This window comes from Crassostrea angulata, chromosome 9 (assembly GCF_025612915.1).
Source record: "Crassostrea angulata isolate pt1a10 chromosome 9, ASM2561291v2, whole genome shotgun sequence".
Taxonomy (NCBI): domain Eukaryota; kingdom Metazoa; phylum Mollusca; class Bivalvia; order Ostreida; family Ostreidae; genus Magallana; species Magallana angulata.
In genome coordinates this window covers 9,905,000-9,927,285 of record NC_069119.1, presented here as the reverse complement: position 1 = coordinate 9,927,285, position 22,286 = coordinate 9,905,000, and the positions used below count along the sequence as shown (strand labels likewise).

Here is a 22,286-nt window from a genome sequence, read left to right as displayed (position 1 = left end):
ATGTTTGTAGTCATATTCTGGTATATACCGGTAAACAAAAAACTTTTATGAGATTCCTACACGATTTGCAAGTTTGGTGAAGATAGGACAAGTGATAACTTAGATACAGGACCTGCAACAAAAACTTTAACCAGGTCCGAACCCTGGCATCGACGCGGGGGAGTTTAGCATAAGTTCCCCTTGACTTCGTCTCAGTGAGCTAAAAAGTCCCATATTAAGCATAATTAATGGATTGCAATGATAATAATCAATATTTCAACCTTTTCACTTTCGGTATCGAGGGCAGATGTGGCCTCATCCAGCAGAAGAATCTTGGGATTTCTGACCAGTCCTCGGGCAATCGCCACTCGCTGTTTTTGTCCTCCGGAGAGTTGTGTCCCCTTGTCTCCACAAAGAGTATCATAGCCCTGCATAAGAATATCTCAATGCTAATGATCAGTGAAATAAATTCATACTGGTAATCTTTAATATCAAAAAATTTGCAAATTAATAAAAAAAAAAAATATCGAATTAAAAAATCTTGAATCATTTCACATTTCTATGGCACAAACTGAGTTGCAATAAATTCTTGATGACTTTATGTCTATCAACTGAATATTTACTTCAATGTTTTATAATACATGTATACCTATGTCATTTACAAAATGTTTTTACCATGGCAAGTGAAATATTTCTTGATGGCAACCAAAAATTGGGAAATGGCACCCCCCAAATATTTTGGTCGCAACCAGATTGTTTTGACTTGGAGCAGTGTTCATCCTAACACCAAATTTTTTTAAATTTTTGAGCAAAAGAGCTATACACAATGTATATATCATTATATACTTACCTTAGGCAATGATTGAATGAAATTATGGATGTTGGATTTTCTGGCAGCCTCAATAATCTCTGCCATCGGAACCTCTCGGGAGTTATCCCCGTACGCTATGTTCTCGGCAATACTACAGTCAAACAATACAGGTTCCTGAGATACTATTCCGATCTGTCTCCTCAGCCACTGGACGTTCAGATCCTTAATGTTGTTACTGTCCAAATACTACAAAAGAAAGCTCTTAAAGATACCTGCCACTATGCCCAAAAATATGAATCCATTTAAAATCCTTATTCACTACATGATTTACATGAGTGATGCAGTGTTGTAGCTTAAAAATCTGCAACACTGGTTCAAAACTTTCCACACCAACAATTAAATGCAAAAGGGAAAAGTTGATTATTCTGATCAGTGCAATACACATGGAATTAGTCTCTTCTATGAGTACGATAAATTCAAGTTTCTTTAGGTAATGATAAATTGGTCCAATTGTGGGTGAAATTTTAAGCACTACCAAACACTTTCTTCTCACATATAAAATCAATTAGCTCCATACATTGATTGTCCTAAAGCTAAAAGCTTTAAAACCAAAACCCCATTATGAAACAGTTTATATTGCCAAATTTTGGTGTCTATTTCTGTAGCGCAATGGGTGTCAACTTATTCTACTAACCCACAAACCCCAGTTCAAATACCGCAGGCACTTTTGTTTTCATGAACAGTGTAAAAATTCTAAAAGTTGTTTTTCCTCCCCAAGATTGAATTTTTTTTGTCATTTTCAAGATGAACACATGCTAGAAATCCACATCTTAGCAAGTAATTATATAGAAGTATGGGCTTGTATGTGGAAATTTCCCCAAAGGGTGTGGAGGATCCTTGAAAATCCTGATATTCCCTTACCACGATACCATCCTCTGGGTCATAGAACCGCTCCACCAGTTGTACGGTGGTGCTCTTTCCACATCCCGAGGCTCCAACCAGCGCTACGGTCTCTCCAGGTTCCACCTCTAGGGTCAGGCCCTGCAACACCTCAACATCCGGTCGGGTCGGGTAGCGGAAACGAAGACCCTCAAAGCGGATCTTGCTATTCACGGGTAACTGTCAAAATTATAAAGCCTTTTGTTTTTAAAAGCAGAAACGTACAGACAGGGCCAAACATATAACTTTCAAATTACAAAACCAGTAATTTTCTTTCCCATAATTTCAGCCAACACACAACATGTACCAATATGAAATGCTGACCATAAATAGAACAACATTTCACATGATCTTACATATTATTAATTAAGGGTTGTAAAATTATTTAAAAGCTTTAATCACTTTGATTTCCAAAGCTCACATCAGAGGATAATTTACTATAAAAAAAAAAAAAAAAATCAATTTCTTTCAATTCTGAGAAAACAAAGGTGGAAAAAAAGGAAAAATATTTGATTGAATGTATTGAGTAACCTTCAGATATAACTATTAGTAAATAGAGTTTACAAATGGACACTCACGTCTTTCTTGCCCTCCTCCGAGTACGGATCAATGGTAGGTTCCTGTTCCAGGAGATAGAATATGTGAGCTGCGGACACCTTGGCTTTAGACGCGTCTGGAGCGAAGGCACTGGACTGTCCTAAAGCCATGGCTCCAAACACAATGGCACCAAATACCCTGAAAGAGAAGAAAAATTGCAAAAATTGTTGAACACCATGTGGCACCAAATGTAGAAGAAAAACCAATCAAATGACACAGTGTATACTAAACACTGTGTCACAAAATAGTTAAAATTGATATGCTGTGGTATCATTGATATTCAAGAGTAACAATTTTCGTTGATAAAGTAAAAATCACAGTTTCAAGGATATGTAAATTCGTGGCCAATGTCCCTATGAATACAAAATATTAGTAGACATTGCAGTTCAATGAATATTAAATTTCAAGGATAAACTTAACAATGAAATCAACGAAAATTGGTATTCAACGAATATTGATGAAACCACAGTACACATGTATATATCAATTTTTTTCATAATGATTACTTTATTTATCTAAAATCAAAGGCCTGAAGGCCTGCACGGCGCATCGCATTGAAGGTAGCTAAAAACATCAGTACAAGTTGTTAAATATCGCCGTTCTACATGGGCAAGGTGGTGCGCTTTTCCTCATTCAGTTAGACATCATCTTATTCGTTTTATAAAGTGATAAAATACAAAATCTGTTCCTAGCTATAGGAAGACAGCCACTTACCCTTTTTTTAATATAAATATTTTATATACGAAATTATTACTTTTTTTACCTCCGATATTCGAACAATTAACGTCACCGCTTTTAAATTGAAGTATGAACTGTTGTTATGCAAATTATCTCATCGGTTGACTGGTCCTCTGTCCCTATCGTACATTGCAGGCATTGTCTATCTCATCTGCGTATTAATCTTTGTTTTGTTCTTTCATTGATGTTGATGTTTTTTCAATGTGTAAAGGAGATATCTGTTGTTATGATCTTTTGATATTTTTAAAACGAATACTGAATATATGTTCCTGGTTGAAAATACATAACAATCAGAACGGCACTATATATCTATTTGCGCACTGATACTCGAGTTCTATGACGCCGCTTGTATATAAGCCGAGAGAAGTGAGCTGACAGCAATGAGGCTACATCCCTGATAGCGATGCACCTCAAAAACAATTTTAACTCCTACAATTGATCATGAAAAGATAGATTGAAACATCATATGTTCTTATTTAACAAAGAACACCTTTCCTTTCCAACTCACTTGAATACATCAGTGTAATCCATCTCTCCTTCCTTAATCAGGTAAGCTCCAAACCAGAAAGCGGCAGCATAGGCGAAGAAGAGGATGCCTGTAGAGAAGGAAAAAGCGAGGGCGGTGAGGTGGGCCTTCTTCAGCGAGGTGTAGTATGGTCCAATCAGCAGGCTGCGGTAGTTGTCCACCATCTTCTCCTCCTTGGTCAGACTCGCCACTGTGCGGATGTTTTCGATGGATTCCGTGGCCGTCTTGCCAGCTTCTTCCAAAGCTTCTTTGTTTTGGCCTTTATTGTGAAGAAATTAAAACAAGGCACTGTGAAGGCATTTGGTGAGAAGAAACAATTAAAGAACTGATTTGATCTATCTATTGATCTATTGTTTGATTTTTGGTGAAAGTTCTATTTCTTTCAAATACAAGTTGCAAAACACAATACAACACATATTAAACTATCAACTGCCTAAAGATAATATTTCTGAATCAATAAGGAAACCTGACTTAATTATCATATGTCACATCGATTCCCCTCACCTGCGACTCCCTGTAAAAGCTTCATTTGTAAGGCACCAGCGATCATAATGAATGGGAGAAATGCGATTATCACCAGAGTCAGCTTCCAGCCATAGATGAATGCGATCACAAAGGCCGTCCCTAGGTTAGCTATACTCTGTACAATGCTTCCTAAACGAGCTCCAGAGATCTGTATAAATAAATTTAAGTTTAATAGATGGTACCCGCCTATCTAATAAATATTCTTCATTGGTTTTAAATTAATTTGCTTCTTTCAGATAATCACTTATTTCATGTTCTTTTGGCATCATTGAAAGATACAAAATAAATTCAAACTTGAAGAAACTTAAATCAATTCCCATTGAAATGAGAGAGAGAGAGAGAAAGACAGACAGACAGATGGACAAAGAGACAGTGAGAAAGACAAAGAGAGAGAGAAACAAAAGCAATTTGGGTAATGATTGCTTTACAGTCAGGTACAAATCTGTAGAATGGAGTTTCTTACCCCATGAACTTGCGATGCGTCGGTGGCCAGCCGCGTGGTGAGAGCGCCGGTGGAGTTTTTGTGGTTGTCGAAGAAAGAGATGTCCTGTCTGAGCATGGCCTTAAACACCAATCTACGCAGTCTGCTGGTCAAGCTCTCGCCAGAATATCCAAAACAGTAGCCCTGAAAAAACAGTTTCCCTTGCATTAAGTATGTACCCCAGTATATTATAACAATATAATTTCAACTTGCAATGAAAAATAATTTGTCTTTTAATAAGAAATGAAAAGTATTTTAATATTTGAACAAAATTTATCATAAAGAAATCGCATTCATTAGCTCTGTGGAATCATAAATATTAAACAAGAGATGTTGTGTGAAACACTTATGCCCCCCTCCCTTGGAAATATTCACAAAGAAAATAAAAGGAAACTGCAAATAATTGGAAGTTTTCCAGTCAAAGGGGAATAACTCTGTCAAAAATTGCTCAATAGTAACCAAAATCAAATTTGACCTAGACATTATCATGATAAATTTATATACCAAATTTCATTTCAATATGTGCAACCTCTGCGAAAAAATAAACTGAACCTGAAAACCGGAATGTACAGGTATTAATATATGGAATTTACCTGAATGTACAGGTATTTTAGTAGATGGCATTTACCTGAATGTACAGGTATTAGTAGATGGCATTTACCTGATTGTACAGGTATATTAGTAGATGGAATTTACCTGAGTGTACATGTATTATTAGATGGAATTTACCTGAATATACAGGTATTAGTATATGACATTTACCTGAATGTACAGGTAATAGTAGATAGAATTTACCTGAGGATACAAGTTTTAGTAGATGGCATTCACCTGAATATACAGGTATTTACCTGAACGAGGAAGGTGAAGAAGCTGATCACTCCAATGCCACACATCAGTAAGACGTACATGTTGATCTTCTCATTCTGTACATCAGGATCCGTCTCAGAGAACACCTGTAAAACAGACATCACAAATATATCACTTCATATAGCTAATACAGCAAATATAAGTCCAATTGCAAAACATGTTTTAACTGTCCTCTTCATATTGCAGTACTTCTAGAAATACAGAACAAAATTCTTACTTTTGTTATTTTGAGTAACTTTATTACCCCTATCGTTTGAACAAACACCAAAATCATTCAGCTTTAAGAATACAATATATCATTATTGATAACGTTTCTTGAATAACTGTAAAACAACTTTTATTTGCGTGTGAGAAACTTTCGGGAGGTTCGCGAGAGCCTTGTTGTCGAAAATATTTCTCACCGCGAACCAGCCCTTGTTGTTTGATACCTGTCACAACATGGGTCTGGATAAGGCTTGGTCGCGAAAATTAGTCGTCGCGATCCATCAAAAACAACCTATTAATCATTGAAAAAAAAAACGTTTCTGAGATACACTTGGGATTTTTGAGAACCACCCTTACCCCTAGGATTTCTGAGAAGATGACGGCGAAGGCTGGCTGGACTCCTCCGTTACCTATGGCCGCCAGACAACCAAACATAATGTACGGCCATTCCTTGGCATTCATCTTCAAAACCTTGGCGATGCTGACTGGGGGGGGTTCCTCTGAATCTTCCTTTTTCTGTTGGTAAAAAAATATAAAAACCTTAAATGGGTTTCAACTGTTTCATTATTTTTTTTGCTGTACTTGACCTTTAACACGTACAATGATCTGTCTATTGCATCAATTTTTTGAACAGTTTTTGTCATACCCAGTATTTTACTTATGATTGAAAACAGACTTGTAAATAGAACTTACTGATATAATTAAAACTAAAAATCTTCAAGTAAAAGTCAATGAAAAAAAAAAACACCCTTATTAAAAACAAGGGTTTTTTGGGGGGGAAATTGTTATAATTTTTAAAAGAGAAAGCTTAAAAAAATTTTTAAAAATTCTTAAAATACAAATCATGAAAATGTATTACCAGGTATGAGTTTGCAATATCTCAATATTTAATTTTGACTGTCACTTCAGGAGAATGAATTGTAATTTTATAACTCCATCTTTTTAAAATTAGATCTTTGATCTGCATTTAGTAGGTGGTGGACCAAAGACTTCCTGTAAAAGTGGTTATTTAAGCGAGGGGGAAAGTTACACTCGTTATTCAATTCGCTTTAAATCACATAAAATACCCCCACGCATATGGTATAAAACTCAAAACTTTAGAGTGGTTAATCCACATATTTAATACCCATGCGTATAGTTTGACCATAGAAAACGCGTATATTACCACCAGTGTAAATAACCACTTTAACAGTTATTTCAAATAGATTGTTTTTTACTTTGGCACAGTCATGCCAAATATCAACAGCTAGCATTGACTAAGAGAATGTATTATATAAATATAAAAACATGGACAGCTTTCTCATAAAAGAACATGGTATGTACCCCTTCTTTGGCATCTGTTGTGGTGGGGACTTTATCGACAGACAGCTGGGTCTTGAGCGGACTCTTGGCTTGATGAGATGTCTGACGAGACAGCTGACGGTCGACGGTCTTCTTGTCTTGGATGAACTCGGCTATCAGCTCCTCCTCTGAAAAAAACACAGACCATCACAAGATAGTTCAGACACCAAAACATATTCTAGACAGTCAAAGCGATTTCAAATTTATGGATAACTGAAACTCTAGAATTGGGGTTTATGGAGCAGTAGTTAAGACTAAAGTTAAAATGTGTTCAAGATCTTAAAATTTTATCATATTGAAAGCACAAAAACTCTACAATGCTCATAAAAAAAATTTCCCAATTTAATAAGTGGTCAGGTATGAATTTCATGATTCGATCAATTAATGTTTAATATTCATTTGATGAACAATTTATTTTGACTAAAGTTTAAACCATCTGCTTCCTGATATTTGGGTCTGATATGTTCTGGTCAAAACAATTTTCAAAGATTCAAAAGAGGAACTGCCAGTAGCTAGGAAATAGGTACAAGTCATGTGAATTAGCATATTTCTCTGATTGAAAATAGATTAAATTGGATACACAGTACATTATAATTATAAATACTGATACATGTATATAATATATGTTAATAATTAACAACTCTTTTCAAGTTAATCCTTTTGTAAACTGTTTACTTTTAAATTAATCTTAGACTATAATTTATCTGAAAATATTATTTGAATTGTACATAGATTAATGTGTGAATTAACTTAATTCTTAATTCTGTATCTCTTTATAGAGGAAATAAAAGATGAATGAATGGAAAGCTGAAAAAGAAATGTTTCATAGAGCCATTAACCGTCTTTCATTTGTGACATGGCGTTATCATGCAAGAATGGCAGTAATTTAAGTAATCAATGTGAATTGGTACATTCAATTCAAATGATGAAATGTTTACAAATTCTATTCACACACGCTTACAAAATTTGACCAAAAAAATTTCCAAGCATTAATTACGTCACACAATTCAAACAAGCCCTGAACTTTGAACTAAAAATTTCTTTCAATTAATGCTTTCTCTTTCATTTTCTCAATTTAAACCTTACTTCCTTCTAAGTAAACAAATATTCATGGCTTTATGTGAATGGCTAGAACCTGCTTCCCAACCACTGCCATTAACCATGCAGAATACATACATCTTAAAAATGTATTTTTACAATATACGGTATTTTCTTTAAATTCCAAAATCAGCCATATTAATGAACATTCATTAGAATTTGTGTTTCGCAAACATGTACCGTAAATAAATAAGTGTTATAATTTAATTATGATAATTGACGATTGTGTTTAAATAAACATGTATTAAGAAAGTCATTAATATCAACACAATGTCAACATGCAGATGGGGAGGGGAGGGGGGGGGGATGTGGGACATTACCCATACTTTTATCAAGCTAATATTGAATAAGCAAAATCAATTCCCATTGAAATCAAAAAGAGCAGATTATAATGGCAATAGTAAGCATGCAAAGCGCAGATTCCTGGTTTGTTGTGCATAAATCATCATACATTGTATTTTGTTTTCCTGCGTTTTGTACGGAGTACACTCTTAAGAAAAATGTCTCATACTCAATAAATAAGTCATTGAGGGTGGTATAACAGCAGTGTTTATTTAAGGTAGCTTTCAACTGACGTAAGCTGAAAAGAGTAATTTCCCTTTGTCTGGTGCACATGCATACAACAATGCTTAAATTACTTAGATTTCAGGCAATTTATTCATAACTAAAAGTTTGGTCAATTTATACTACTCTTTAAATTTTGGTTTTTGGGGGTTTTTATTTTTTAAATAAATTGGTGTTTGTTGGATACATAAGGATTCTGTATTTAATGTTTTTTATACAATGTACTTGGATTTATTTAATGAATATATTTCTGCTCTGATATTTGACCAGGGAAATAACTCATACAGTAATATTGTCATCTGAAAATCACCTGACTGTAATTATTTGTAGATTTCGAGTTTGTATCGTAATCTTTGTTTTTGTGAGAGAAGGACCCAGGGTTTGCCTTAAATAAGTGACTGTACCTTCATCATCTTGTAATCCTTCTGTATGTTAAGTTATCATGAAATAAAAGTGAAACATACATTGTACATACAATAAATGGTAAGAGTTATACAGGTGTGTACAAAAGTCTGGAACATTTGTACAAAAAACAGTTAGTCATACAGGTACAGATATGTACAAAAGTCATCTACAAAGTGAAATGAAGAAGGCTGGATTGTTCTTACATAATAATATATTTACATCTACCAAGTATTATTCCCTCTATTTCTTACAAAACCTTATAGTTAATTCATAGCTCTAATAGAAACAGCCAGACTGAAATCTACATGCCCCATTTATCAATTAGTCGAAATCTACAGCGGCTGAAACTTGAGAAGAAATTGACAGGTCTGAATTTGACATGCCCTGTTTATCAATTGGTCTAAACCTACAACAACCTACAAAATATCACGGACCGCACGAAATAAACAATAAAATGCTTTCATTGATGATTCATGCAGGTTATGAAGGTAGGGATCACTGCAGAAAAAATTTACATCACCAAAGAACGCATTTTATTGTTTAAATAAATACACTGGAACCTCAATTCATACATATATACATGCACTTCATCAACACAAAATCTCATTGAATAAGTTAGCCATTCAAATTCATGCACAAGACAATTGAGTGCTCTGATTTTGCATTGAATAAGCCAGGTATAAATAGCCATGGTAGAATGTACAAATTTTATTTCCATCCTTCATTTCACTTGAGATATATATAAGATGATCTGTACAATATGTGATTTTCATCCAAGTTATGAGTTTTATATCCTCATGCAAGTCTTTAGCTTGAGTCAGGGGATAAAAAACACATAATGTGCTTTTTCGCCATCTCCTTAAAATCGCAAATTATTGAATACGCAAAAATTATATCCTGTATCATTTTCTTTAAGAAACTTTATAAATAAAAAAAAATGACTGACGCAAATTAAAAACATTAAAGATTTTCCCAATTTTCACAAAATTTGTGACACGCGAAAAAAAACCGGATATACGGTGTCAAATTTTTATTACATGACTAATGATATCAACTTAACATTGGTGCAAACATGTGATTAAATAGGTCATTGTGATATATCTATTCATGTTAATCAAGTCAGTCATTTTAAACTAAAAAAGTAAAATATGCATAATAGTCCTAATAATGTGATGTTAATCTAACTAGAGCTAGTCAACTAATTGTATCTACTCAATTTCTGAATGAAAAAAAAAAAACAAACAAAAAAACAAAAACAAAAAACGTAAAATATAATATTTTAGTCCTGTAATTTTTCCCCTATTATTTCTGTACTTTTTTTTTAAGTAATCTAAATTAACATAAAACTTATCAACTTTTCAATTTAAAATGTCAATTTAAAAATCTAATCAAAATCCCTTTTTTCAGAAATATTACAAAATGTACACTTCAAATTCCAAGATAATATTAACACCACATCTACATGCTATAAGGCTGTAACCAAATGATGCAAAGGTAGAATACAATTCTAAACTGATTATTGTGCAAACAAACACCAACTAGTTATGTGCTTTGCAAACCTAATCATTTTGTTAATATGCTAAATGAAAACTTAAAGGTAAAATACAAAAGATGTTAGTCCTACCTTCTTCATCAACATCTTGTGTCTAAAATGGGGGGAAAAATCAATGTAAAAAATTATAATTTTTTTAAAACCAAAGTTGCAAATCAGTAGCAAACATGAAGGATATTTTTATATTTGTTTTTTTTTTTTTTAAATTGATTGACAGCTTCAACTCTCACCTGATTGGTCACCAGTGTGTGGTACACACCCCCTTTTTCCATCAGCTGTTCATGTGTTCCATTTTCTACAATAACACCTTCCTGGAAGCCGGCGATTTTGTCGGCGGTTTTGATGGTGGACAGTCTATGGGCTACCACTATTGTGGTTCTACCAGCCCTGGCCTATAAATAGAAACCAATCATTTATGTGCATTTAGTATTTTCATTCAAGCATGCAAACTATGTAAATTTTACAGTCCACATTAACTAATTACTGTGGAATCATTAGATTTCGTTGCGGCTCAATTTTCGTGGAATTCATGGGTACCTCTCGTCCACAAAATAACCATCCTCCACAAATTAATAAATTAGAGTTATAAAGTCATAATTGTAGGTTTCAGAGATTACACGAAATTACATCCCCACGAACCTGTAAATTTTAAGCAATCCACGAAAATTGGCCCCCACAAATTTTAATGATTCCACACTATGTTGTAAAATAGGCCCTTAATTAGAAAGCTTTTTATCTCTTTTTGAAATTCTCTCCATATCCAATACTCAAAGAAGACACCTAAATCAGAATGTCTTATGATTTATAAAAACTTACACAAGTCTTTTCATCAATGCGCGTAGCGCATTGATGAAAAAGTTTTCCGGTCAATTTTTTCTTTGATACGTCGATCAATAGAAAAATTATTATCTTCATTTCTTATCATTTAATAAAACATTTTCAAATAAAAAAATGTGATCAAAAATGTAAATAATGTAAATGAAGCGGCGAAGTTTATAGGCCTATATGTTCGTTATAATATTCCTGGAAAAGGAACAGCCAGCCTCGCTGTAAATGTTGATTGATCTCAAGCAGACGAAATCGTTAGAAGATGCTTAATTCTCTATTTCGTGAATCAAATAATATGTTTTGTTTATTTTTGAAGGTTAAATTTTCATTTTTTTATATTCACAAGGTTGCATTTTGTTTGCTGACAATAAAACAGACACAACTTTACATTTTGTTGACAGTGTTTATCTTGGAAATTCCCGTTCTATAAATAGTGTTAGATCAGAACAGTTGAGAAAAGTAGATCCGGCAGAAATTTTATTGATGCAGGTATCAAAGAAATTTTTCGACCAATCAGAAGCGCCGATATCTCATCAAATGAATAAATATTAAATGATTGTCTAAACCTTCAGTATTGAGACTGAGGCAAATAAAACTAACTGAGGACCTAGCTCACCTGGTCTAACCCCTCCTGAACCAAACATCAGACAACAACATTAAGGTAAGTAATTCATCTTGTCTAATGCCTCCTGTATTGAGGTAAGTAACAGTGACTGAGGACCTCACCTTGTCTAACGCCTCCTGTACGACCGACTCACTATCCGTGTCCAGAGCTGAGGTGGCCTCGTCCAGCAGCAGGATTCTGGGGTCCTTGACCAGGGCCCGGGCGATTGCGATCCTCTGTTTCTGTCCTCCACTCATCTGGGCCCCCCTCTCTCCCACCAGTGTCTCGTATTTCTGTAAATAGAGAGTAATCCCTGAATGTGATATGCTTTCAAGTTACATTGGTTGAAGAATCAATAGATAACAGATAATAATAAATGATGGTTAAATCCATGTTCATGTACTGAATGAAATTTTATGAAATGCCAAAAAAACTCACACAGAAGTTGAAAATTGCAATAAAATCTGTTAGTTATTCACAAAGAACTTTTTGGAAATATTAATAAACTGACAGTTTCCTGCTCATTCAAACACATCTCTACAGTAACACGAACCTGTCGGGAAGAATTAAAATTCTGAAGCAAAACAGACAACATATTGATTCTTATTGCAATCATTATCCTTACATTAGGAAAATTCATGATAAAGTCGTGGGCGTTGGCCATTTTGGCAGCGGCTTCGATCTCCTGCTGAGAGATGCCCTCCTTGCCATAGCGGATGTTCTCTGCGATGGTGGTGGCAAATAGAATTGGTTCCTGACTGACCACCCCTATCTGCTGTCTCAGCCATTTTGTGTTCAAGTTCTTGATGTTCCTACCGTCCAGTGCGACCTATAATCATTCAATATTTGTTCATTGCCGATTTCCTTATTTTATGCCATTACTTAATTCCGCGATTTAACTGTTCGCAAATGCCAAATATTTATTATAGTTTTATGTAGTTTACATATATCTGAAAAATACAAGAGATATTAAATTTTGTGAATTGTGCTTCTTGCAATTTTATGCGGATATTAATTCCTTGTGTTTAATTAGGAATCAATGCTTATTTTAGTATGCTCTACTGAAAAGTTTACAGTTCACCTGTATACAGTAAAGCATGGTTATAGCAAACATGCTTAATATAATGAACAGATGCTTGCAACGAAGTGATTCTTATTCCCTGAAACTTAATTACATGTTGTAAACTTGGCGGATGGTCTTATAACGAAGCAAAATCACCCGTCCTTGGCACTTTGTTATAAATGTGTTTTACTGTAAACACTGCAATGGCTTGCACCAGAAACAAAATCTGCATACCTGAACTTGAAAAGACGGCATAAAAAAATGAAAAAAAGTATTACCGGTATTATAAAACAAAAGATTTCTGTAAATTCCATATTAAACATGAGGAATTAATATATTTCTAACAGTATCTGAAGCACACCTTCCTGATTTTTTAAAAAACTATTTATCAAAATTCAGCGTTTTCGATTTAATATTCTCAGGATTTGATGCAAAATGGTGGAACTGTGGCAATAAGTATTCCCATGAAATACAGAATCTAAGGTATATCCAAGACCTACCTCTCCTTCCTCTGGGTCGTAGAAGCGTTGTAGTAGCTGTATGATGGTACTCTTACCACAGCCACTGGAGCCCACCAGGGCCACCGTCTCCCCTCTGTTGATGTCTAATGACACACCCTTCAGAACCTGGCATGATATAAGGAGTACTGTAGAAGCACATATTTTCTTGGGTTAAAATGTCTTTGTTTTTAAACCAAATAAAATTTCATTGGCATTTAATTTCGTCATATCGTAATCTCTAAAATGTATCCCATATCAACCCTGTAATTATTGATACTTGGGTTAAAACTTCATCATGAATTTAATTTCGTTGAATTATACTGCCAATGAAAAAACAAAATTAAATCCTCAAAAAATATTTTTGCATCTACAGTATTTAGAAAAATCAGATAAAACTAACATTTTCTTGATAGAAAATGTAGTCATTTTCTTGATAGAAAATGTAGTCATTTTCTTGATAGAAAATGTAGTTTGATTTTCTTGGTAGAAGATGTGTGATTTTTTTAAGTAGAAAATGTTTGATTAATCAGGTTTATGTAAGATATGCTTATCTTATGTGACAAGCTATGCAAAGAAGTGAAAAATAAAGAAAAGTATTTTCAGCATGTCAATTGAAAGTTCTTACTAAAGCATTTCTTAAACTACAATTTTATATGAGAAAATTTCTTGTGAATCTTTATTACTAGTACTAAAATTGACCAAATTTTCCGAGGCATTCATTTCAACATTTACAGCGAGTAAATGCATGCCATGATGTGCATTAGTGCACAGGTACTGGAGTAAAATTTGTCACATTTTTACAAGGCATACATTCAACATATCCAGTAAGACAAAGAAGTACACTGTATAAAACTTCCTCAAACTGTGGAATCATTAGATTTCATGGTGGTCGTGGAATTTAATAGTACCTCTCATCCATCAATTAACATCCTCCATGAATTGAAAAATTAGGATTAAAAAGTCATATTTTCTTTTGTAGGTATAAGAGAATACACAAAATTAGATCCCCGCAAACTTGTAAAATTTAAGCAATCCACGAAAAATGGTCCCCCACAAATTTTAATGATTCCACAGTAAGTACACAAGTGCCCGCATCTTAGAAAGCAGTTTTTTAGTACACAGGTATCTGCATCTTAGCGAGCAGTTTTTCAGTACACAAGTGCCCGCATCTTAGCAAGCAGTTTTTTAGTACACAAGTGCCCGCATCTTAGCAAGCAGTTTTTTAGTACACAAGTACCTGGACATTCTCTCTGGCGGGGTAGCGGAATTTGACATTCCTCAACGTAATATTTCCTTCCACTTTAGATGGTTTCTCGCCCGCATCCGAGGACGAGTCTATGTGAGGCTCCTACGGGGATATAAAACACAGTAAGATGTTTCTATTCAATACAATGAGCCAAAGCAGTCATATCTTGCTATGATTATTTTAATTTTGATTAAAAAAATCCCGCAAAATAAACCGTCCAAGAATAAAAAATTTCAATTACATTTATTCAATTCTATATGTAAATATACTGATTTAATTCTGATATTCTTGCAGCGATTAGTTTCGAATGTAATTTTAAGCTATTTAGCTTACCTGCTCCATAAGATCAAAGATAGTGTATGCTGCCCCTCTAGCAGTGGCTAAACTTTGCATGCTGGGTGCAGCATGACCCAAAGAAAATGCTCCAATTAAAACACTGAAAAATACCTAAGGAAAAGAAAAAATCAAGTATTTTCAAAAAATTAGAACTCTATAAAATCCCTATGTCATTTTCCAAAGTCACTAAAAAAACCTTTGTCTCATTCTATTTTTGGATATGACAAAATATGAGCAAAAATTTATTCAATTTTTTGTTAAATAGACTCTTTGATATAAAAACAAAAAACAAAAATATCCCCATTATATTAATTTTTGAAGAACAGTGCAAATAAATCAAATTAGGTTAAATTAGAAATTCCGATACAATTTATGCACGGCGATGAAAAATAAACTTACGATTACCGTATATACTCGCCTATAAGTACGGTTCGCCTATAAGTCGGTTACCTTTTTCCAGCTTTAATTTGAAGATTTTGCTGTTGACTCCCTTATAAATCGGGTTACTTTTTCAGGACAATTGATGTAAAGATACTCTCAATAAAATACCACATTCTATCATACATGTTTTGAGTTCTAAAAAAAATTGTCCTTTTTTCACCCCATAATTTCTTCTAGACTATTTCTATCATGGGTCTATGATGTTAATAACTTTTGATTTAAATGCCATTATTTTTTATAAAACTAATTACAAGTTGATAATAGCTTCAAAGCTACCAGGTATTTAAATAGAGTCCTTTTGAAAATTTGGTTTGTTCCCGTTTTGCACACATTTGAAAATTTGGTATCAAAAAAATGTGTGCGAAACGGGAATTTGACCAGGTGAGATAATTGCTTAATTGCTATAGTCTATATCACAATTCCCGCGAGGGTAATTGACAATAAAATAAGTAAAACATATTTACTCGCAATTTATATTTACATTTATTTTATCTTACAATATAAATTGCATAAAAGCACATTTACATAATAATCACCATCCATATTCATGAATTTGATTTTAAGCATTAATTTGGTCCTGAACAATTTCATTATTTTTTTAAATAAGAAAGATTATTGCAAAAATGTTGAATATGTAGCGCCTTTTTTTAACTTACTGCCTATATAGGAAGAACATGTACACGCTAAATTTTGAAGAGAAAATATCGTATGTTAATATTTAATTATCGCTTTTGCTGACATAAATGGAGAAGATGTGTCTAGTGAAAACACTGCTTAACATTTTTCATTTATGTTGTGGCTTGAATAATCGAAGAAATAGACAAACTGTATGATGATAAATCGGCAATTTTATGTGCTTCAAAAACTGTAAAGATTATTTCACAAAACCTATTAAATGTAGACCTAATTCATGCATTTTCAACCTTTTTCAGTTTGAGTTATATCGCATCAATATTGAAATATTATTTTTGTCAGATTTTTTTATGTATTTAACCTCTAATTTGAAAAACTAGAAAGTGACCCGCCATATACTAAAGCGGTGATGTCATAAGAACTACCGCCAAGGTTGCTACTTCAAAGATTGAAATATTTTGTGATAAAGATCTGTTTCCTTTCATAATAATCTTTCTTTTGATAACAAACAATCAATTATAAACATGTGTTTTACATAATTTGCAACTCAATGAATTATAAAAAGAGACACGGAGTACCCCATATAACTGTTCATGTAGTTTTCCCCTTCATCATATAACTATCCATTGAATCAGCTTCCAATTGGCTTGGCACCAGCAGTTTTTTCTGATTCATTTTGTTTTATATTTAAGGTAAATGGACAAAAATTTGAAAGTCAGATCAACTAATCATTATTTTTTAATCAGTGTGTGGAAATTGAAGACTTTTTAAATATATCATTATCTTTATTTAATCAAACGAAAAAAATGGTGATAGTTATTAGACCTAAAACACAACAAAATATCTTTATTCTTCTTGTTTTATCGTTAAGGTGCTGATAAAACACAGGTAAAAAACCAGGTAAAATCTTTGACCGAAAGCAGACTATAATTGCTATCACAACACAATTCACACCTATTGTTCTATACCCAATTATCAAATGTGTGCAAACGGGAACACACCGAAAATTTGATGATAGTGATTTATTTCCTTACTGACTGATTAGGTTGGTAATTAGCCCCTTAAACTGGGGTTTTGGCTTGTGTTGTTTTAGGTGACATGACCCCTATATCTATTATCACCTTAGGTGTGAAAAACAGACTGCTTGAATTTTCTTTTTCTGAACACAGGTTCAATGCATTTATCATGATCTGTTTATTATTTAAAAAGAATTAAACTTACTTCTCTCTTGTGAAATTTTTTTTTACTATGTCTCGCCTATAAGTCGGACCCCCACTTTTCACTCAATTTTCTACTCCCAAAAATCCGACTTATAGGCGAGTATATACGGTAAGACATTGGATACTCGATAATCGTCATCTTCACGGATAAGTTTTGCCCCATACCAGAACCCAAGTCCGTAGGCGCAGAATACGACTAGAAACACTAGTCCGGTTGACCATCCAACAGTGATCCCTTTCTTTATACCACTCTTCTTGGCCTCATCTAGATGACCATTATACCTAAACAAAATCGTAAATAGCAAGATGAATTCTAACTTCATACCATTTAGAAATATCATACTGTGGTTTCATTAATATTCAAGGGTATCAATTTTTGTGGATAAAGTGAAAATCACAGTTTCAAGGATATGTAAATTCGTGGCCAATGACCCTTTTAATACAAAATGTTAATAATCAAAGGCCTGAAGAGCCACAATGGCGTCGAGTTAAAGTTAATTTGAAGAATAAAAATACAATTAATTTTCTGTTGGATGAAATAACGGTATTCTGGTGTCGTGTGTATATACAAAGGTGTGAAACCCGTGACTAAAACACAGCTTGGGGGCACGTAGCCTAGTGTACACCATTACACTTCATTGCATTAACTGTGTTTTTAACATTACAACTTCTCTGCATAACGACAAGTCACTATTTAATTAATTAATGGAAAGAACACAAATTAAATATTTTATGTTTGGTATTTCGTTTTCTTATTCATAGCGATTACAGGGGATAACTCTATTTGAATATGAAACCACGTGTTGAGCTAATGGACGCCATACCCCGTATTTACAAGTAGCTTTCAAAGTATAACTTGATTAAATGAGATTTAGCAATAAGGTATTAATAAAATATAAAAGGTTTGGTAAAATATCTTATTTAGTTCTACCAGACAGAACCACGGAGGTTGGTGTTGCAATTAAATTTACACTATGTAATATTACGATACACAACGACACACCGACGAATACGGAAGAGACCAAACAGCCACAAAACACAGATTAATTTTTAAAAATTGCTTGAAATATATATGTTAAGCAAATTTAATAACTTTAATTACTCTTTTGACTTTCTACATCGATATTCTGAAAGTATATACTTAATACGATGACTTTCTTATTCAGCGGTCATACTTTCACTATAGTAATCATCGATTGAAAATCGGCTTATCCCCCAATTAGGCTAGTCTAAGGATTTTTCTTGAATTTTGTCCAAAAATTAGCAATTCTGCCTATGCCCCACATCGACATATGCCCCGAAAAATACGGTATTCAGTGGAATCATTTTTATTCTTGGGGGGTCAATGTTTTTGGGTAGCCAAAATTTTCTTGGTTTGTGGGGTGTAATTTCGTTGGAAGTGTAATCAAGTTAATTTTGATCGATATTAAGCAAATGATTGTGAATAGGTTCGTGGGGATGTAAATTCGTGGGCAAGGATTACCCACGAAAGCCACAAACATTGGTCCCCCATGAACGATGATGATTCCACAGTATCTGACACAACCATAACCTGTGGTTACCTGTAACATTTCTTGGTGTATCCCCCATCTATATGTAGAAGACCACCACAATTAACTGACACCACTATCACCATATGTGGTTACTTGTTGCATTCTTTAGCCTGTGCCTACCTCCACTCAGTGATTAGAAAACCACAACAACCAATATCAGCTGGCATCACAATCACCACATATGTGGTAACCTGTTCGTTCAATGGTCTGTCCCCCTCTTTCCCTTTCAACACCTACAACACGAGCTAGCATCACCACTATAATATATTCCCCTGTGGTTACCTGTTCCATTTCTTGTGTGTCTCATTTGTATTGGTTTGTCTCCCCCCCCCCCCACCCCCACCCCACACACACACATTTCAACACCGAGAACACTAACACTTTTATCTGACATTTTTACCATCCATGTGATACCCTGTTACATTTGTTAGTCCATTATCCTTTCCGCCTTTAACACCAAGAAGATCATAGCCACCAGCTGACACTATCCTATTTGGTTACCTGTTGCAGACCATAGCCACCAGCTGACACTATCCTATTTGGTTACCTGTTGCAGACCATAGCCACCAGCTGACACTATCCTATTTGGTTACCTGTTGCATTCTTTTGTCTGTCCACCAAAAGCTGCCACCGTTCTGATGGCCCCAAGCACTTCCTCTGCCACCGACCCCGCCTTGGCATACGCACTCAACTCCTTACTGGAGGTCATGGACATCAGCTGCAAGGTCAATTCAAGGTCAAATTCTGATCATCTTACTAAATGAAAACTAAAGACAGTCAAACATTTTTGTATTGAACTAAACAGGACAATAAGATTTAAATAATATTATATCAAAGGATTTGTAGTATGGAGGTTAATAGTTATCAGTGGTCAACATTTTGTGTCATTATCATTAAAAAGGATTTAACTAATATCATACAAAAAGAGAGAGAAAATGTACAGCATTAGTTAAATTCTTCGATTTTAAAGAGGAAATCCAAAAATTTTAGTTTTAAAATTTAAACATTTCCTTATATCTTTATAAATACAGGGCTCTTCATCCATAGGAGGTAAATATGGCAGGTCACGACTATCCAGCCCTCTTAAAGACTTTTCTTGAGCACCTACCTTACTCATCAGAACGGCCACTCCGGCCAATACGGGACTGATAGCAAGGATGACAAGGGTCAGTTTCCATCCATAAGCAAATCCGATGGCAAATCCAGCAAAGAATCCGGACATCCACTGGATGAAGGTCCCCATCTTATCCCCTATCCCAAGGTGGATTTTATTGATGTCACTGAAAATTAATCAAAGTATTGAAAGTACTGCCAGTTGCAACGATAAGACCATCTTCACTTTTTCACAGCATTAATACACAATATCCCCATCTTATCCCCTATCCCAAGGTGGATTTTATTGATGTCACTGAAAATTAATCAAAGTATTGAAAGTACTGCCAGTTGCAACGATAAGACCATCTTCACTTTTTTACAGCATTAATACACAATATCCTATGGCCAAACAAAGTAAAAGTTGAATCTTAATCACCTCTGCATTAGGTCAAATGGTGCCACATATAATAATTTTATTGCTATCTAGAAACAGGGAATAACTGAATTCTAATTTAAAGTTCAAATACTAAACTTGAGTTACAGTTGAACTTCGATATCTCGAACACTGATATCTCGAATACAATGGATATGTCGAAGTGACTTTTAAGTCCCAACCCCTAATATTTTATAATCTTAAATACTCAGATATCTTTATTTTTTAAACAGTCCCATCTAGTTCGAGATAATGAAGTTTTACTGTATTTTCTTTGCAAATTTTGTATAAAAAAAATTTAAAATACTAATCTGTAGCATAATATTTTGAAAGTTTTGGCCTGAGAACCAATGAACTTAAATTTTTTTGGCCAAATTCTATTTAAAAAAGGACAAATTGTTGCTTACTCTGATAGTCTGGTACTAAGCTCGCCCGAGTCATGCGTATCGAACCAGCCAATCTCTTGCCTCATTACATTGGAGAAGAACTTGATCCTGATTTTGTGGCATTGTCGCTCTGCAGCAGTCACCCACCCCACCACCTGTCCATACCCCAATACGAGGACAGCACAGCCGATGGCTACAAATTAATTTGAATTCAAGCATTTTAGACCACTTTGAAGCATAGACCCCTTTACCATAACTTGCGGTACAGTAAAACAAGCTTATAACGAAGTGCCACATATGGGCGATTTTACTTTATTATGAGCAAAATTCGTTATATCCGTCAAGTTTACAACACATTATATAGTCATGGGGAATGAAAATCCCTTCCGTCAATTCATTATAAACGTGTTCGCTATAACCATGTTTTACTTTATTGCTCTTTTGCAAGGCAACATAATTATAGTTATTGCCCGGTGATGTATCAATTTTTGACATTCTGGTAAATTCACGGAGTAAGATTACCGTATTTAATAATTTTTCAACAATGCACTAGTCTAATCCCAAGCAATTCAGGGGCACTGGGGTTTCATCAGACGGGTATTTGTCGAATACCAATTTTTTCAAGGATTTTCATGATGATTTGATAATTGAAATTTAATATGTTCACTGACAAGCAAAATCTAATGGCAATTTTACAAAAATCTGCAAAAATTGATCCCCACACACAATATGCACAGATAAAAGAAACAACAGAAAATTTTAATTCAGTCTGACAGTGCAACTATCCAGCTCTAAATCATACTGAGAAACAAAGGGATTAATTCACATCTTCCTACTGTGGGAAACAGTTCTTTTCATTAAATCTAATTATTTACATTTTCAACTGTCTTTTTCTGTGATAACAATACAATTCAATTTTGAAGCCTAGAGCCCAATAATTTCATGAAAGATGTACGACACAAAATGGGCATATCTTATAGCATAACCAAAACATAGGTAATCACAGATTACAAAGCTCACCGAGACGAGGCATCACCCCTATGAGACCACCTTTATCATATTATATGAAAATCATACTTAATGATCTTAAATATTCATGGATTCTGTTTTGACACAAAATCATATATCATCTGTTAAAAAATTGTATGATAATCATATGTTCATATATTAATCAATATAATAATATAAAATTAAATATTGCATCCTATCATTCTTACAATATATATCATATAATACAATATCATATTACATAATACATCATAACATTGAAACATATGATATTATATTGTATAATATAGTATGATATATTGTATGATATTGT

At 34.0% G+C, this 22,286-nt stretch overlaps 1 protein-coding gene across 1 annotated transcript in view; it reads right to left on the bottom strand.

Annotated features, from left to right (window-relative positions):
• The window catches only part of LOC128162564 (ATP-dependent translocase ABCB1-like), a 38,140-nt gene that overhangs the window by 3,701 nt on the left and 12,153 nt on the right, over positions 1 to 22,286 (bottom strand). Inside the window, exons 7-28 of the mRNA XM_052825799.1 lie at positions 20,987 to 21,158; positions 20,160 to 20,331; positions 19,645 to 19,769; positions 17,597 to 17,780; positions 15,202 to 15,315; positions 14,860 to 14,970; positions 13,623 to 13,748; positions 12,685 to 12,888; positions 12,182 to 12,352; positions 10,858 to 11,019; positions 10,700 to 10,721; positions 9,075 to 9,095; positions 6,991 to 7,136; positions 6,025 to 6,183; positions 5,445 to 5,549; positions 4,579 to 4,740; positions 4,095 to 4,263; positions 3,573 to 3,849; positions 2,308 to 2,464; positions 1,712 to 1,909; positions 830 to 1,036; positions 261 to 407 (exon numbers count right to left, since the gene is read on the bottom strand). Of these exons, the coding sequence (XP_052681759.1) occupies positions 261 to 407; positions 830 to 1,036; positions 1,712 to 1,909; positions 2,308 to 2,464; positions 3,573 to 3,849; positions 4,095 to 4,263; positions 4,579 to 4,740; positions 5,445 to 5,549; positions 6,025 to 6,183; positions 6,991 to 7,136; positions 9,075 to 9,095; positions 10,700 to 10,721; positions 10,858 to 11,019; positions 12,182 to 12,352; positions 12,685 to 12,888; positions 13,623 to 13,748; positions 14,860 to 14,970; positions 15,202 to 15,315; positions 17,597 to 17,780; positions 19,645 to 19,769; positions 20,160 to 20,331; positions 20,987 to 21,158 (3,311 nt within the window). The remainder of the gene's footprint in view (positions 1 to 260; positions 408 to 829; positions 1,037 to 1,711; positions 1,910 to 2,307; positions 2,465 to 3,572; positions 3,850 to 4,094; positions 4,264 to 4,578; positions 4,741 to 5,444; positions 5,550 to 6,024; positions 6,184 to 6,990; positions 7,137 to 9,074; positions 9,096 to 10,699; positions 10,722 to 10,857; positions 11,020 to 12,181; positions 12,353 to 12,684; positions 12,889 to 13,622; positions 13,749 to 14,859; positions 14,971 to 15,201; positions 15,316 to 17,596; positions 17,781 to 19,644; positions 19,770 to 20,159; positions 20,332 to 20,986; positions 21,159 to 22,286) is intronic.